This window comes from Melanerpes formicivorus, unplaced genomic scaffold (assembly GCF_026170545.1).
Source record: "Melanerpes formicivorus ecotype bairdi unplaced genomic scaffold, bMelFor1.0.p_v2 SCAF_93, whole genome shotgun sequence".
In the NCBI taxonomy this organism is placed as follows: domain Eukaryota; kingdom Metazoa; phylum Chordata; class Aves; order Piciformes; family Picidae; genus Melanerpes; species Melanerpes formicivorus.
Window position 1 is genome coordinate 653,412 of NW_027142445.1, and position 18,275 is coordinate 671,686.

The 18,275-nt window shown below is 60.2% G+C and overlaps 1 protein-coding gene across 5 annotated transcripts in view; it reads right to left on the reverse strand.

The window, feature by feature from the left end:
• The window catches only part of EPHB1 (EPH receptor B1), a 67,148-nt gene that overhangs the window by 26,964 nt on the left and 21,909 nt on the right, over window positions 1-18,275 (reverse strand). For 3 of the 5 annotated variants that reach the window (XM_068165859.1, XM_068165860.1, XM_068165861.1), the window contains exons 2-5: window positions 17,453-17,517; window positions 14,186-14,867; window positions 3,422-3,577; window positions 1,058-1,393 (exon numbers count right to left, since the gene is read on the reverse strand). In XM_068165859.1, coding sequence (XP_068021960.1) covers window positions 1,058-1,393; window positions 3,422-3,577; window positions 14,186-14,867; window positions 17,453-17,517 — 1,239 coding nt within the window. Of the gene's footprint in view, window positions 1-1,057; window positions 1,394-3,421; window positions 3,578-12,034; window positions 12,071-13,091; window positions 13,551-14,185; window positions 14,868-17,452; window positions 17,518-18,275 lie in introns of those variants that run through there. The other 2 variants (XM_068165863.1, XM_068165862.1) reach the window with 2 other exon arrangements.

Sequence of the window (18,275 nt, forward strand, 5' to 3'; positions counted from 1 at the left end):
GGGGGGTGGGGGGAATGATCAAATAAACACCAAAAATCCCACCCCAGAAAAACAAAGACCTGAAATAAGAGTCAGGTTTGAGAGCACAAGAGGCAGAAATATTTACAGCAGGGTTCTGGGTCCTGCTCACCTGAGCAGCAGGTTTGCAAAGGCTGCCTGCTTGGCACAGAGCAGGCATTCCCACCCCCTGTCTGTGCCCACAGCAGATGGGTTTCCATACCCTCCTCTCCCTGTGCTCCTCACTGCAGCCTGGGACCAGGTCCCCCCTTGCCATCTGCACATCCACCCTGCCAGCATCCCAGCTTGGCTCAGAGCTGCCTGTTCAGCTCCTGGGGCCTGATCAGGAAGAGGGAGGGAAAGGGAGAGAGGAGCCTGGAAAAGGGAACAAGAGGGAAGTGATGGGAGAGGGAAGTGCTGGGGAAGATGGAGCCAGAGCTCAGCCCTGGGGTGATGCTCCCTCTGTGCTGCAAGGCAGCCAGGCTGCATTTCAAGGCTGGCCTCCCCCATCTGCCTGCTCCCACCTGGGCAAGGCAAGGGAACAATAATGCTGTCCTGGCCCCAAGGGATCCAGAGGGGGATAGAAACCTGACACCAGTCCTCACCCTGGCCCTCCCCACAGCTCAGCTCTCCCTCTGCCCATGGTGCAGACACCCAGCACTGTCCCTCCCTCCGGCCCTGCCTTTTCTCCCCACTTGCTGCTTTCCAGCCCACGAGGACTAACTGCAGGCTCCCTGCAGCCACCACTCATACCCAGAAGCTTTTTGAAGCAGATTCATAGACTCCTAGAACGGTTGGGTTGGAAGGGACCTTAAAGGTCATCCAGCTCCAACCCCCTGCCATGGGCAGGCACACCTCCCACCAGCACAAGCTACTCCAGGGTTGAACACCTCCAGGGAGGGGGCAGCCACAGCCTCCCTGGGCAACCTGTGCCAGTGTCTCCCTGCCCTCACCACCAGGAACTTCTTCCTCATCCCCAGTCTCAACGGAGCTGGAGCTTCCTTCCACACGCAGCTGACAGGGCACAGCTAAACCCCGGCCCGGCACCGCCAGGACTCACCAGCTTGGTTGGTGGTGATGTTGACAGAGACGTGCTGCGGGGGGAAGGGGCTCTTGCTGGAGACGCCGTTGACGGCCTGGATCTCGAAGGTGTAGGGGGTGTGTGCCCAGAGGCTGCTGATGAGGACGCGGGTGCCGGTGAGCCCCAGCTGGCGCGGCACGAAGGCGACGTTGTCGTCGCAGCGGGCACAGGCGCGGCCGTCGGCGCCGCACTTCCTGCAGACGATGTTGTAGCGCAGGTCGTCGCGGCCGCCCGTGTCCCGCGGCGGGTGCCACTCCAGGATGATGGAGGTCTCGTTCACCAGCGAGATCACGTTCCGGGGGCCCGAGGGGACGCCTGCCGGGGGCGGGGAGAGTGCTTGGGACGGGTCCCTGCCTGTGCACAGGGCAGGGGCCCGAGGGGATGCTTGCCCGCGGGAAGAGCGCTTGGGATGGGTCCCTGCCTGTGCACAGGGCAGGGGCCCGAGGGGATGCTTGCCCGCGGGAAGAGCGCTTGGAATGGGTCCCTGCCTGTGCACAGGGCAGGGGCCCGAGGGGATGCTTGCCCGCGGGGAGAGCGCTTCAGAGGGGTCCCTGCACACCTCCTCGGGCTGGGGCTCAGCAGGAGCTGAGGGGGGCTCCAACACACAGAGGGACACTGCACACATCTGCACACCTCAGCACCTCCTGCCTCAGCCTTGTTCCCAAAGGGCTGCAGGGACAGCAGCAGAGGCAATGGCTTCAGACTGGGGCAGAGCAGATCGAGACTGGATGTGAGGAACAAGTTCTGCAGCAGGAGGCTGCTGGAGCACTGCAACAGGTTGCCCAGGGAGGTGCCAGTTGAGGCCCCAGCCCTGGAGATAATCAAGGTGAGGCTGGACAGGGCTGTGAGCAACCTGCTCTAGGGAAGGATGTCCCTGCTGAGTGCAGGAGTAGGGCTGGGTGAGCCATGGAGGTTCCTTCTGATTTGTCTCCATAGGTTTCCTGCACTGGGAGCCAGGCTGTGATTGTGGTCAGTGCTGAGCAGCTAACACTGCCAGCCACAGAGGGCAGTCCCACAGCTGGAGATGAAGACTCCCACAGCACAAATGCACTTTGTGTGCAGAAGAAGCCCCCCCTGCAGCACACAGGCAGATCCACCTGCAAAGAGGGACCCCCTGTAGTGCTGAGGAGATGCTGAGGCAGCTGCAGTGCTCCCCTGGAGCAGTCTCACACAGATCAGCACAGCAAGGGCAAGGCCATGGAGCTGCTGCTGCGGAGGTGGAGGCGGAGAGAGGCAGGGAGGGAAAGCAGTCATTAGGGGTTCAATATCTGGAGCTGGGAGCTCAGGTAGTTAACAGCATGGAGCAGAGCCTCCTGCTGCCTTCTGAGCAGCTCAGAGGCTGGAGGGCATCGAAACTGCATGGATGAAATGCACCAAGAGCCAGCACAGAGGCTTCAGGGGGCAGGAGCTGAGCACAGCTCCCACTGCAAGCACTGGAATGGGGCAGGAGGCCACAGGCAGCCACTAAGGCTGGAGGGTTGGGGCTGTTCAGCCTCTAGGGAGGAAGGAAGGCTCCAGGGAGACCTTAGAGCAGCCTTCCAGTACCTGGAAGCTGTAGGCTGACTCCCTGCTCTGGTGGGCCACGGGAGGCCACCTCTGCCCAGCTCCCTGCCTGACCTACCCTCTGCCCCTGCCGCCTTAGCTGCCCCCAGGCAGCACTTTGGGAGCCTTTGTGAGCTGTTGCCATGGATACCATGGAGGGAAGCTTTGTGCTGAAGTGCTGAGGGAAATGACAGCCTTTGGAACCAACAGATTAAATACAAGAAGATTAAAAAATCCATCCCCTCCACATTCCCTTCCCTGTAATGCAGTCCCTGTGCCTGTCTGGGAGCAGCTGCCAGTGTAGTGTCTTCACTGGACCCCAGGCACCAGGGACAGCCCACCCTGGGCTTCCCCCACAGTGCCAGCAGCTCAGTGGAGAAGTCCAAAGGGGTTTAGAGAAGGGATGTGGGACTCACATCAGGGGCAGCAGTGGGGAAAAGGACAGAGAGATTGCCCTGAGAGGTTGTGGAGTCTCCTCTGGAGACTTTCAAGACCCATGTGGATGCCTTCCCGTGTGACCTGTCCTGCCCTGCCAGGGGCTCGGACTGAATGATCTCTGGAGGTGCCACAGGTGCCAACAAGGGCCACGTGGTGCCAGGGAAGCTCAGCCCCTGCTCTGAGTGAGGCAGAGCCAAGGTCTGCCGCTAGGAACGGGCACGGGGCTGTCGGGGCCCCCCCGCGGCTCCCCTCTGCCACGGGGTGTGGGCAGGAAACGAGACCCAGAGACTGATGGCTCTGTCCCTGCAGTCTCCCTGCAGCAGGAGGAGGCCCTGCAGCCCCCAGCCCTGCCCTGGTACTCACTGGTGCAGGCAGCTGCCGGGGGGTCCAGGTCCGCCCGGTAGAAGCCATTGCGGCAGCTGCAGAGCGGCGCAGCCTCGGCGGCGGAGCGGCTGTTGGGGGGGCAGGGGGCACACAGCCCTGTGCCCTGCCTGGCCTTGAACGTCCCCACGGGGCAGGCTGCAAGAGAAGGAGAGCAGAGCTGTGGGCTGCCAGTCCCTCCCAGCTGCCAGTCCCTCAGTCTCATCCCCCTCCCCAGTCCCAACCATCGCCGGTCAGCGCTTGGCATCTGTGGCCCCCAGAAGCCAAAGGCTGGGCAAGGGCCCAGGTGCCCGAAGGGACCAGGCTTCCACCCAGCTCCACCACCTGGCTGGCAGCGGGGAGCTGCTCCTGGCCTCCCAGACGAGGTGGCCACAGCTCCCTTTGGCTGCTGGCTGTGCCCCCGTGGCGCTGCCACCCCCGAGGCATGGCTGTGCAGGGGGACTCCTAAGTGCCTGATAAGCAGGGGGATGATTGAGATAATGGAAGTGCCTCTTAGCCCCTGCCTGCTGCAGCAGGATATGAGGCAGCTCCAGCAGCCAGGAGAGGAAATGAATGGGAGCAGGCAGGAGGAAACACTTTGATGCAATTTCCTTAGCAGATAGTGGAGCATCTAATCTTTATTGGAGCCCTTTAACCTGTCACTGCCAGCTCACCAAGGCCCCCTGCTCACACACAGTCCTGCCAGATATTAAAAGATGATAAAAAAGGAGAAATCCAAACAATATTTTACAGTTTCATCATCCCTGGCAGGTCTCTTCCTGCTCGCCTGAGGCACTCAGCTGCCTGCAACCAAGCCCCACCAGGAGCAGCTGAGTGGGGATGGGACACCCAGAGGGACCAGACAGCCTCTCACACTGCCCCTCCTCCTGCCCTCCCCAGCAGCTCCAGGTCTCTCTTGTGCTGGCCCCAGCCCTGCAGGTGAGGTCTCCCCAGAGCAGAGCAGGGGGGCAGGATCCCCTCTCTCCAGCTCTGGCCATGGGCACTGGCAGCACAGCCTGGGGCTGCCCTTGGCCTTCTGTGCTGCCAGTGCCCATTGCTGGCTCCTGCCCAGCTTCTCCCCCACCAGCACCCCCAGGTCCTTCTCTGCAGGGCTGCTCCCAATCTCACCACCCCCACCCATACATCCCTGCCAGCTGCAAGCACGTGGCTCTTAATTGTTATTATTACCAATTAGCTTTTCTCTCCTGTAATTACAGACACTCTGCCTGCCCTAAGCCTCCTGCAGCTTCAGGGGGGGCTGTGATGCCTTCTCCTTCCTGCAGCCCTCCCCTCTTGCTGTTGCCCATGAGCCCTCTCTTTCTGGGGGCACTTGAACCACGAGCCTCACACTGAACAAAGCCAAATCCATTCACCACAGAAGGGTTGGGAGGGACCTCTGGAGAGCATCCAGTCCAACCCCCCTGCTAGAGGAGGATGAGCCAGAGCCAATCACACAGAACACATCTGGGGGGGTTGGAAAGGCTCCAGAGCAGGAGACTGCACAACCTCTCTGGTTGCCCTCTGCTCCAGGGCTCTGCCACCCTCACACCAAAGAAGTTTCTCCTCCTGTTCAAGTGAAACCTGCTGGTTTCTGGTTTGTGGCTGCTGCCTCTCCTCCTGCCACTGCCACCTCTGGCAAGAGCCCAGCCCCATCCCCCTGACCAGCATTGATGTCAGGAGGACATTGATCAACCAGTGTCGATCAGCACTGATCAGATGCCCTCTGGGGCTGCTCTGCCCCAGGCTAAGCACCCCCAGCTCTCAGCCTCTCCTCAGATCAGAGCTGCCCCAGGCCCCTCAGCAGCTCAGTGGCTCTGTGCTGGACTCTCTCCAGCAGCTCTTTGTCCTTCCTGAGCTGGGGAGCCCAGAGCTGGGCACAGATCTGCAGGTGAGGCCTCAGCAGGGCAGAGCAGAGAACATCTTTCAACCACACTCTTGCTGCACCCCAGGATGCTCTTGGCCAGGGAGGCACACTGCTGGCTCATGGGCAGCCTGCTGTCTACAAGGACTCCCAGGCCCTTTTCCCCAGAGCTGCTCTCCAGCAGCTCAGCCCCAACCTGTCCTGCTCCATGGTATTGTCCTCCCCCAGGGGCAGGACTCGACACTTACCCTGGCTGGACTCCAGTGTTTCTGCCCAGCCAGCTGCCCAGCCTGCCCAGGTCATGCTGGATGGCAGCAGAGCCTGACAGAGACCACAGAGCATGGGATCCACCCTCCTGCTGGGCAACCCCAGCCTGGCTGAGAGGCTCAGGCAGAACTCCAGCCCTGGGGGCACCAGTCAGTGCCTCTGCCCAACAAGGGCAAGCTCAGCCTTGGCCTGGACTTGAGGGCTGCTGCAGGAAGGCTTCCCAGAGCCAGCCAGGTCTGGAGCTGCTGCAGGAAGGCTTCCCAGAGCCAGCCAGGTCTGGAGCTGCTGCGGGAAGGCTTCCCAGAGCCAGCCAGGTCTGGAGCTGCTGCAGGAAGGCTTCCCAGAGCCAGCCAGGTCTGGAGCTGCTGCAGGAAGGCTTCCCAGAGCCAGCCAGGTCTGGAGCTGCTGCAGGAAGGCTTCCCAGAGCCAGCCAGGTCTGGAGCTGCTGCAGGGTTGTGGTGAGCAGGGGACAAGGCTTGGCCTCGGCTCTCCCTTCCGCCAGGGCTGCCTTGAGAGCTGCATCACCCCAGGCTCCAGCAGGAGGAATTGATTGTTGATTAGGTGGGCAGGGGAAGATTAATGATGTGCTTAACGATCTGTTTCCACATGTTTAAGCACCAGGGGTGTGTTTGTAAATGATGAGGCATAAAACCTGGCAGTGATGCTGGATGGCTTTGCCGCTCGCTGGGGCTGAGTGCTCAGCGCTCAACCACCCCAAAGCTGCCTCTGGACTACCTGAGCACAGGGGACAGAGCACAGCTGGAGGCACAGCACAGCTGGAGGCAAGGGTTTGCAGCAGGACCCCTTTCCCAGGGTGACACAGATGTTTAAGGGTGGGAGGGAGCACCTTTAGGGGGCTGCTGAAACTCAGCAGTAAGAGGCCACTACCAGAGGTCTGGGGACCTGAGGGGTGATGTCAGGGGTGGCAACCAGCTTGCAGTGCCCCACAGGGCTGGAGCAGGCTGCCCAGAGGTGGTGGAGTCTCCTTTTCTGGAGACCTTCCAGCCCCACCTGGATGTGTTCTGGGTGCCCTGCTCTGGCAGGGGCTTGGACTGGATGACCTTCAGAGGTCCCTTCCAACCCCTGGCCTGCTGTGATGCTGTGACTGCAGGCCAGAGCTGTCCCTCTTAGCCCCAAAAGGCTTGGGGTGCTGATGCTGTGCTGATGGGTGACATCCTGCTGCCCAAGACAAGCCATCATCACCAGACAGACACCAGACACCCCACAGACAGCTGTGAGGCTGGTGGGTGTCCACGCACTCCACTCTCCAGGCTAAATCCTCTCGGTTAGCACCAGCTTGCACTTTGTAACTGCTCTCTCAGGGAAGCTTTAGCCAAAGGAGAGAGAGAAAAGGAGGAGGAGAGGAGAGAAGGAGTTTGAGGACACCACAGCCTGCAAACAAAAGAGGAACTGCAGCCCCCTGCAAAAGGATTCGAGGCCATTCCCCCTCCCTTCCCCTCCCTTTTCTGCAATCAATTTCATCATTAAGAAGGCAGCCTGGCTCCTAAACCCAAACTGTCTGCAGGAGGCTCAGCACCTCTCCATGAAACCCCCCAGAAGAGGGAGGAGGCACTTGCTGGAAGCCCCTTGCACATGTGGCAGATACCTTGGAGTGAAATGGATTTAGCTTTAAGCACACCCAGGGGAAAAAAAAAGAACAACAAGGGGAAAACAAAACCAAACAAACCCCAAACCAAACCAGCCAAGAGCAGCTCTTCAGTTTTTCAGCCTCCAGATGGCTTCTCCCCCGTTAGAGGAAGGCAGCTCTCCCCTCCCCGCCCTGCAGGCAGGCAGAAGCCCTGCGAGCTGCTCTCCATGCAGGCAGACAAGCGCCCAGCACGCTGCAAGCTGCGGCCAGCGGCGGGGGAGGCAGCGGCCAGCGGCGGGGGAGGCTGCGGCCAGCGGCGGGGGAGGCAGCGGCCAGCGGCGGGGGAGGCTGCGGCCAGCGGCGGGGGAGGCTGCGGCCAGCGGCGGGGGAGGCTGCGGCCAGCGGCGGGGGAGGCTGCGGCGGGGGAGGCTGCGGCCAGCGGCGGAGGAGGCTGCGGCCAGCGGCGGGGGAGGCAGCGGCGGAGGAGGCTGCGGCCAGCGGCGGGGGAGGCAGCGGCCAGCGGCGGGGGAGGCTGCGCCTCCTGCCAGCTCCGGGAGGGCTGCACCGTCCGGAGGGACAGCCCCGCGGCTGCAGGGCCCCAGCACCACCACAGCCTGCAAAACGCTCCGGGAGTGCAATCCCCTCGGTGTGTTGGGGACACCGAGGATGCAGGCTGCAGTCTGGGGGCAAAAGCAGCAGGATCAGGCAGGCACACAGCACTGCCCAGCTCCTGCCATGCCTCTGTGACCCTGCCCAGCCCCTGCCATGCCTCTGTGACCCTGCCCAGCTCCTGCCATGCCTCTCTGACCCTGCCCAGCCCCTGCCATGCTGCCTGGCCAAAGATGGATGGATCCTGCCAGGGCTCCTCAGCCCTCCTCCCAACCTCACTGAAGAGCATGAATGATCCCTGCACTCCTGCTCTCAGCCATCTCTGACACACAGGGGTGACAAAAGCCCTCCTCTGGCAGCTACCAGCCAGGGCACCTCTCCATTTGGCACCATCCAGCTGCCCAACAACCCCAGCTCCAGACACAGGGCTTGGCAGGGGGTAGAAAATTCACCTCTCAGGAATCTCTGCTCACTGCTTTGCTTTTTCCCTCACCCTGGGGGGCTCCCTCCTTCCTCTGCACCTACTCACAGTGCCCCAGGTCCTGGCTGGTGAGTCCAACCCATGCCAAGCTCCCTGGCAGCCAGGGGAAAGCAGGACAAGGGGCAGCAGCCTGGATGAAGCAATGAAGTCCAACCAGGAGAAGTGCAGAGTCCTGCCTCTGGGGAGGAACAACCTCTGCAGCAGTACAGCCTGGGGCTGGCCTGCTGGAAAACCTCAAGTGCAGGGAAGGATGTGGCACCACCAGTGGCCAACAGGATTCCATTGAGCCACCAATGTACCCTCGTGGCCAAGAAAGCCAAGGGCATCGTGGCCAGCAAGAAGAGTGTGGCCAGCAGGTCGAGGGAGGTTCTCCTCCCTATTTACTCTGTCCTGCTGAGGCCTCATCTGCAGTACTGCATCCAGCTGGGGGCTCCCCAGCTCAGGAAGGACAAAGAGCTGCTGGAGAGAGTCCAGCACAGAGCCACTGAGCTGCTGAGGGGCCTGGAGCAGCTCTGATCTGAGGAGAGGCTGAGAGCTGGGGGTGCTTAGCCTGGGGCAGAGCAGCCTCAGAGGGCATCTGATCAGTGCTGATCAACACTGGTTGATCAATGTCCTCCTGACACCAATGCTGGTCAGGGGGATGGGGCTGGGCTCTTGCCAGAGGTGGCAGTGGCAGGAGGAGAGGCAGCAGCCACAAACCAGAAGCCAGCAGGTTTCACTTGAACAGGAGGAGAAACTTCTTTGGTGTGAGGGTGGCAGAGCCCTGGAGCAGGCTGCCCAGAGAGGTTGTGCAGTCTCCTGCTCTGGAGCCTTTCCAACCCCCCCTGGACATTGCATTCCTGTGCAACCTGAGCTGGGTGCCCTGCTCTGGCAGGGCTTGGACTGGGTGCTCTCCAGAGGTCCCTTCCAGCCCCTGCCAGGCTGTGATCAGTAGCCAGCTGCAGTTAAAAAAACACCTCCTAGCGTTAAGAAACTGATCAGCCCCCAGCTGGGGTCAAACCCAACCTGTCTGTAATCCCTCTGGATGGGAAGGCTGCTGGCTGCTGAAGAGCTGCCCAGCCCTGGCGCTGGGTGAGAGCCTCCTGCCCTGGCAAGCAGAGCGCAGCCGGCTGGCACCGCTGCCAGGGGAGAGCAAACAACACAGAGCCCAAAGCAGCCAACCAACACCCCCAAAACACGGCACAAAAGGGCCAAAGGTCCAGAGAGGCTCCCAGTCACCCTGGGCTGAGTCAGAGGCTTTGCCAGGTGCTGGCTGCTGGCAGCCAGGGAGGGAACAATGGAGCTGCCGGACACGGCCGGAGCCGGCGCTTCCTCGTGGCTCCCCCATTGTGCAGAGAACAATCCCTGCTCCGGCCAGAGAGCAAAGGGCCTCTGACATGATGGCTCTGAGCTGAGGGCTGGGTCCCCCAGGCTGATGTAAGTGGGAGAGGTTAGAAATGCTCCCTGAATGACACCCAGCAGGGCAGGGGCTGGAAGGGACCTCTGGAGATCATCCAGTCCCAGCCCCTGCCGGAGCAGGAGCACCTGGAGTAGATCGCACAGGATCATGCAGGTTGGAAAAGGCCTTCAAGGTCCTGCAGTCCAACAGTAACCCAACTGCCATGGCCCCTAAACTGCATCCTGCAGAGCCACAGCTGCAGCTTCTTGCACACCTCCAGGGCTGGGGACTGCACCACCTCCCTGGGCAGCCTGGGCCAGTCCCTGACCACTCTCTCATGGAGCTGTGCCCACAGCAGCCCCTGCAAGGTCAGATGGAGCTCTGCACTCTGGCAGCTCCCCCAAACAAATGAGGTTTTTCCAAGCATTTCAGTACTGTAAAAGCCTTCCTGGCTGGGCCATTAAGCAGCCAAGGCTTTGGAAGCAGATTTATGCCCCTGTTTGTAAACAGGCTCATGAAAAGACCCTTGGGGAAGGAAAAGTATTAGAAAAAACATCAAGGAGGGCATTTTTCTTCCTCTTTTAAGACTGGAATCAATAGGAGCCTCAAAAGTTCTCATTATGGGGAGGGGAAACACATAAATGGTCCAGGGTACAAGATGAGGAGTGGGGAAAAAAGTGGCAGACAGAACAATAAAGGCACACAACAGAGCTCTGGGGCCAGCCCCCAGCCCCTCCGAGGCCACAGAGGTCTGGCTGGAGCAGCCCAGCCCCCTCTTATGCCTTGCCCAGGGAATTTTCCCAGGTTACTCCTGAAACTGAGCCAGGGGAGCTTGAGGTTGGAGAGGAGGAAAAATGTCTTTGCTGCCAGAGTGGTCAGGGACTGGCAGAGGCTGCCCAGGGAGGTGGTGGAGTCCCCAGCCCTGGAGGTGACCAAGAAACCTGTGGCCATGGCAGCTGGGGACAGGGTTTGGTGGCCATGGTGGTGCTGGGTTGGAGGTTGACCTTAGATGATCTTGGACCCTTAATGGCTTCCTGCACCCAAACAGTTCTGTGATTCCTTCTCTGGAGGGGTTTGGGTGCCAGGGATGAGCCAGAGCCAGAGCAAATCTCTGGGGCCAGAGGCACAGAGCGATGGTTGCAGGGCTGGGGACAGAGAAGGGGCCAAAGCCACCACAGGAACACTCTGTCTAATAAAGCCTAATTAGGACACCCATTAAAAGCCATCACACTCATTAAACCAACACTTAACAAGGTTTTCCTGGACATGCTCCTTGCTGAATTATTACAGAGGGTAATGGATGCCTGCATTAAGGAATCACTGCGGGAAGGCAGAATGAAAGCCACACTTCTGCTCCTCTCCTTTCTCTCTCTTTTGGAGGATCTCTGGTTGGAAGAGCTGCTCCCTGGCAGCACCATGCTGGTAAAACTGGGCTGCCTGTTCCACCCAGTGGTGGAAGCTGGGAGACTGCTGCCAGGCAAAGGCAAAAGGCCCTGCAAACAAAGGGCAGCATCCCACCACCCCTCCAGCACCACCACCCCAAGAGCTGGGGGAGCCAGAAAGAGAGCCTGGAGATGGGAGAGAGAGGAGAGCTGGGAGGGGAGATGGGGAAGCTGGGAGGGGAGATGGGGAAGCTGGGAGGGGAGATGGGGAAGCTGGGAGGGGAGATGGGGAAGCTGGGAGGGGAGATGGGGGAGCTGCTGCCTTCCAGTGCAGCCCAGCTGGGGAGAGCAGCTTGGGCTGATGCAGGATGGGAGAAGGAGACAGGAACCTGCTCACAGGATCACAGAAGCCTTTGGGTTGCAAAAGCCCTTTCAGCTCATCCACTCCAACCATTCCCTACCTCTGCCAGGGCTGGGGCTCAGCCATGGCCTCAGCACCACAGCTCTGCCTCTGGGAACACCTCCAGGGGTAGACACTCAGCCACCCCCCAAGGCAGCCTGTGCCAGGCTTGGAGAACCCTCTCAGTCAAGAAGTTTATTCTGATGTCCAAGTTGAACCTGGCCTGGGGCATCCTGAGGCCATTTCCTCTCCTCTATCCCTGGTTCCCAGTGAGAGGAGAGAGCTTCACAGACTGCATCAGCTTGGAAGGGACCCTCCAAGGTCCAACCCCCGGCAGCAGGGACACCTCCAGCTAGAGCAGCCTGCCCAGGGCCACATCCAGTCTGACCTTAAACATCTTCAGGGATGGGGCCTCCACCACCTCCCTGGGCAGCCTGTGCCAGTCCGTGCCACCCACGGAGCTCTGGCAAAGGCTGGGCACAGCCTGGGGCATGGCTCAGCAGCAGCAGGGCACCTGGACAGGGGTGAGGTGGGGGTCAGCTGCCTTGCAGCAAGCCAGGGATGCCCAGGAGCCGAGGCAGCAGGCTCTGCATGGCAGGCAGGGCAGCCCAGCTCTGTGCTTACTTGGTGCTGTGCTGGTGGTGGCTTTCTGCTGTTGTTTCCCTGCTAGCTCCGCTCTGCAGATCCTGGCAGCAAGCAGGGAGGTTCATTATCCAGAGCCACAGCAACTGGGAGGCTCCTGCCCAGCCCAGGCCAAGAGTTTTGCCAGGAGGGGGAAATGGAAAGCCAGCCCAGCCCAGGAAGCAGCAAGGCTGCTCTCTCACCTCTCCCCTCCCTGGGTTTAGAAACACAAAGTGAAAACCCAGCACAAAGCTGACTTCCATCATTAGGCTTCACACACCAGCAGAGAAAGGGTTTAATGATCTCTCTGGAGGAGAGCAAGCAAAATCCACCCACCCTGCTCCTCCAAGGTCCCCAGGCATTTCCTCCCCCACCCAGTGAGCCCTGCTCCTGCTTCTCCTCCCCCCCAGGACACTGCTGCATTGCACCTTGACCAGGCATGGAAACCACAAAGCAAGGCTGAGGGATGGGGCAGGGCAAGACAAATGGATTTAATATCACCCTGAATGGAGCCCAGGCTACCACAGCACGTGAATTATTCATGTTGCATTCAGCAACAGCCTCAGCCCACGCTGACCCACGGCTCCAGCAGGCACCAGGTGCCAAAGGGCACCGAGGAGGCAGTGCCATGGGGCTTGTGAGCAGCACCACTTCCCTGAAGCAGGCAGGCCTGCAGCACCAAGCCCCAGCCACAGCAACATGACAGAGACTCTCACACAGCAGACTCAGAGTCATTAAGGCTGGAAAAGACATCCAAGAGCACCAAGTCCAACCCTGTGCCAGGCACTTGGGTCACAACCACCCCATCAGCACTGCAAAGCTGCCCAGAAGAAAAGGACCTGGGGCAGCTGGGTGACGGCAGCTGAACATGAGCCAGGGGCTGCCCAGGTGGGCAAGAAGGGCAGCAGCAGCCTGGCCTGGAGCAGCAGTGGTGTGGGCAGCAGGAGCAGGGCAGGGATTGTGCTCCTGGGCTGGGCACTACTGAGGCCACAGTTTGAGCCCTGGGTTCTGGGTTCTCCTACCCAACACCTCCATGACCCTCGGTGCCAGACAGGTCCTTCCCTCCCACCCCCATTTCTCAGCCTTGTGGTGGCAACATGCCCCGTGCCCCGACCCCAAACCACACCAATCCTCCTTCAGGGCAGGTGAAGGCTGTGCCATGCCCACGCTGTCGGCGGGCAGCCAGGCACCGCTGCTCCGAGCCAGCCTCAGAGAAGCCCTCAGCAGCCCCCAGGCCTGCTGGCAGCACAGAACTGCTCCAGCCTGAACCCCCCCTGCCAGGCACAGCCCCATCCCGGGGGTGGAAGGGCTGGGAGAGGGCTGGGAGCTCAACCACTCCGCTCTATTTCCGTCCCCAGGCGCAGGAGCGAAGCCATTTTCTCCGCCTGGAAATACCAAAGGGAGTTTTGTGCTCTCCTAGCTCTATTTTCCTCTCTCCTTGGTGACAATTCCCCCAGGCTTGTTAAGTGGCTCAGATCAGGTTGATGAAGGCTTTGAGCAGATGTCAGGCGCACGTTGCCTCCCAGGAGCCTCCTGGCAGCATCCCTGTGAGGTGAAGCCAGCAGGTGAGTGAGGCACAGGCACACAGCCCCCCCAAGGAGGCAGAAGTCAAACAGAGAACCAGGAAAGTGCTAAACCTCACAACCTGCAGCCTCCTGCTCCCTGACCCTTGGCAAGGGCAGCGTCCTGCAGAAGAGAAGGTGCCATGGAGACCGCAGAGCAGCCTTCCAGCACCTGAAGGGGCTCCAAGAGAGCTGGGGAGGGACTCTGGACAAGGGCTGGGAGTGTCAGGCTGAGGGACAATGGCTTTGAGCTGGGAGAGGAGAGACTGAGACTGGAGATGAGGACAAAATTGTTGGCAGTGAGGGTGGGGAGAGCCTGGCACAGGCTGCCCAGGGGGGCTGTGGCTGCCCTCTGCTTGGAGGTATTCAGGGCCAGGCTGAATGAGGCCCTGGGCAGCCTGTGCCGGTGGGAGGTGTCCCTGCCCAGGGGGCAGGGACTAGAGCATCCTTAAGGCCCCTTCCAGCCCAACCCACTCCGAGATCTATGACTCTCTGGATCCTTGCCCACCCCCGAGCAGAAACCACTCGTGGGCAGGCGAAGGGCAGGGAGCAGACCTGCCCCAGGCGCCGGCCCCGGGAGCTGCTCTGGGGGCAGCGGCTCAGCCCCGCAGCGCTCACCTCTGCAGGCCACGTTGTTCTCGGGCTCGTAGCCGGGCCGGCAGGTGCAGCGCCCGATGGGCACCATCCACTCGCCGTCGCCGTTGCAGTAGAGCTTGATGGGCACGTCCACCTCCTCGGCGTGCGCGATGCAGGTGCCGCGCGCCGTCACCAGCGAGGTGCTCTCGGCGCCCGTCATGGTCTCGGGGAAGATGGCAAAGTTCTGCACCACGCTGGGGCACTTCTTGAAGAAGACCCTGACGGAGAGCAGCGACATGCAGGCCCCGTAGTCCTGGAAGGCCAGGTAGAAGCCGCTGCGGGTCAGGGGCCCGAAGCTCCGCACCTCCGTGTTCACCTTCATCAGCCTGCCCCCGAAGTCCACCTGGGAGAAGCTCTCGTCAGCGGCGATGGTGTCCACCTTCAGGTAGGGCGCCTCGGTCCAGAAGGCGGCCTGCTTGGTGGCCACGACGGCGTCGGTCTCGTAGTAGTAGAGGTTGAAGGTCTCCTTGCAGGAGCCGGGCACGTTGGGCAGGCTGCTGCAGTCGCGCACGGTGAAGCGCAGCTCGGCGTAGACGCGGTGGGCGCCGCGCCGCCCGATGAAGGTGGTCAGCAGCCAGTTGTTCTGGTTGGGCTCGAAGACGTTGCACACCTGGTAGGTGCGGATGGTGTTCAGGTTCTCGTCGTAGCCGCTGACCTCTTCCCACTGCGGGGAGGAGGCGGGAGAGGCACAGAGATGATACAGAATCAGCCAGGTGGGAAGAGACCTCCAGGATCACCGAGTCCAACCAACCACCCAACCCTAACCAACCAGCCAGACCCCGGCACCGAGTGCCTCAGCCAGCCTCTTCTTAAACACCTCCAGGCATGCTGCCATCCCCCCTCCCCTGGGCAATCTCTGAAGAGCTTCTTTCTAAAACCAAGCCTAAACCTCCCCTGGCATAGCTTGAGACTGTGTCCTCTTGTTCTGGTGCCTGGGAGAAGAGACCAACCCCCACCTGGCTACAACCTCCCTTCAGGGAGTTGGAGAGAGCAAGAAGGTCTCCCCTGAGCCTCCTCTTCTCCAGGCTAAGCAACCCCAGCTCCCTCAGCCTCTCCTCACAGGGCTGTGCTCCAGACCCCTCCCCAGCCTCACTGCCCTTCTCTGGACACCTTCCAGCATCTCAACATCTTTCTTCAAGGAGAATCCCAAAGCTCCAGAGGGGCCCAGGAACGTGGTCATGGATGCATGATGTGAGGCACATGCAGAACAAACGCCATGGCCAGAGGAAACCATCACCCTGCTGCCCCTGCATGCCTCTCACCATCGCTCCCAGATGATGCTAAAACACCTTGCCACAGAATCACAGAATGCTGGGGGTCAGAAGGGACCTCTGAAAGTCATCCAGTCCAACCTCCCTGCCAAGGGAAGGTCACCTAGAGAATGTGTCCAAGTGGGCTCTGAATGTCTCCAGAGATGGAGACTTCACCACCTCTCTGGGCAGCCACCCTTCAATCAAAGAAGTTCCTCCTCATGCTCAGATGAGCTTCTGAAGTTCAGGTTTGTACACACTGCCCATTGCCCTGTCCCTGGGCACCACTGATCAAAGCCTGGTCCCATCCTCCTGACATCCACCCTTGAAGTATTGATCAGCACTGATGAGTTCCCCCTCAGGCTGCACTCCTCCAGACTAACCCCCCAATTCTCTCAGCCTCTCCCCCTCAGAGACATTCCAAACCCCTCAGCATCTTTGTAGCCACTGCCCACATCCCTGCCAGAGATGCCCAACAGCCCTGGCCCCAGGGCAACCACAGATGCTCTGCACCCACCCAGAGCAGCCCAGCAGGAGCAAGTGGACTGCACAGTGGAGGTCACACTCTTCCACTTATGCCCCAGCCCAGCTCTGCAGCTCTGGGCCTGGGAGTTTAAAGTATTTTGTGGAAGACCTCAGAGGTGCTCCTGCAAAGGAGAAGACTCAGCAGTATCTGTCAAGAGGGTGAGGCTTAGCTGTGCAGAGAGGGATGCAGGGATGTGTGCTACAGAGCCTCTGTGCCCTGGGACAGGAGCTCCTCACCTGCCTCATGTGAGCTACCCAAGGCAGCAGCTACAGGCAGCTCTTTATGCCTCATCTCCACCACCTGCCTGTGACCCTCCTGCATTTTGCCAGCAGTTTACCTGGGCCCAGGTTTCTTCCAAAGCAGTTCAATGGCCAGGTCCCAGGTCTGAAGGGCCTCTGGCACAACTGCAGAGGACTTTGTGCCCACTGCATGTCTGGTTCAGCTTCGGTGGCAGTGTGGCCAAGCCAGTCACATTCTAACAAAGACACAAGCTGGCATCCTTTCCCTTTAGTGCCACATCCTGGAGGCCCCAGGACAGCCCTTGCTGCTGTGCCCATCCTTGCCCACCCAGCTGCCTGTCCATCCATCAGCTGGCATCTTCCCCCACCAGCACTCCTCTCCTCCCTAGCTTGTCTCTCACTTTATCTGCCAGGGGAATGTGAGTCAGGTTATTTTATGCTTCCATTCCTCAAAGGCTGGTATGATATAAAAAAGATGTTTTAAGTGCCTGAGGGTGTTTTGTTCCTCATTACTTCATAAAAGTGACATTAATAGCCAGGGAAGAGCACTGCCGAGTGCAATTATGGATGATGTTCCAGGTATGAAAGCTGCTTGGAGCCTGCTAATGCTGCCTAATTACAAAGGCTTCTGGCACAGGGAGAGGCAAGGCACGAGCTGGGGACAGACCCTTCACCTGGGAGGAGGACAGGCACAGGAGGGGAGATCACAGAAACATTCAGGCTGGAAGAGACCCTCAGGATCACCAAGTCCAGCCCAGCCCCCTACTCCACAGGGGTCACCCCTAAACCATAGCCCCAAGCACCACATCCAAACCACCTTCAAACACAGTCAGCCTTGGGGACTCCACCACCTCCCTGGGCAGGACATTCCAATCCTTGACCACTCTGCATGAGAAAATCTTTACCTACTGTCCAGTCTAAACCTACCAGGTTGAGGCCATCCCCTCTTGCTCTGTCACTAATGGCCTGTGAGAAGAGACCAGCAGCAGCCTCTCCACAGTGTCCTTTCAGGTAGCTGCAGAGAGCACATGGGGAGGCCAGGAGAGCTCCATATCGAATGAGAGCCTGGGACCAGCCCTGGAGCAGCCACACATCTCAGCATGGCAGTGCCCTGGCCACCCCACGGGGCACTGCTGCTCCCACTGGGACTTCCTCAGATGCCCACCAGTGTTTTGAGGCAGAGAGATGAAGCCCCCGAGCTGGCACAAGGCTCAGCTGGACAAGTGGCACTTACCCCTGAAGGAGGGTTGGCAGTCCAGCCCAGCTCGGCCGTCGCCGTCCTCGTGTCCATCAAGGTCTCTGGGGAAGCAAGAAAAGCAAACTGGTTACTGCCAAAGTCCTCCATGACCCTGGGAGCACACAGCCACAGGGCAGACCTTCAGCTGCCTTCACAGAGCAGCCTTGGAGCTGCTCAGGGAGAGAGCAGCAGGCACCCTGCTACCCCTGAATGGTGAGGTCTCCATCTCTGGAGGCATCCCAAACCCCTCTGGATGTGTTCCTGTGTGATCTTGGCTTAGGCGACCCTGCCTTGGCATTGGATGATCCTGGAATGGCTCAGCTTGGAAGGGACCTCAGCCCCCTGCCATGGGCAGGGACACCTCTCAGCTAGAGTTGGCTGCTCAAGGTCTCACCCCCGCCGGCAGGAGGCAGCCACAGCCTCCCTGGGCAACCTGTGCCAGAGTCTCAGCACCCTGGCGCTGAAGAACTTCTCCCTCAGCTCCAGTCCGACCCCGCTCTGCCTCAGCTCCAAACCATTCCCCCTTGGCCTGTCTCAGACACCCTCAGGAGAAGTCTCCCGGCAGAGGGACGTGCAGAGGTCCCTTCCAACCCCAGCGCTGTCCGTGGCACACAGCTGACACTGCGCGGGGTTTATCCTCCTGAAAACAAAAACAAAACGAAACGAAACAACCCAAACACCAACCAATAAAACACAACAAGCAGAACAGCGAGAGCAACAACAGACAGAGACAGATGGGCAGCCCCCTCCAGGTTGCATTTGTTTGTTCGCAGCAGGCAGGCTCGCAGATTGATGTCCTCCCCTCCCCTGGCTCTCCCAG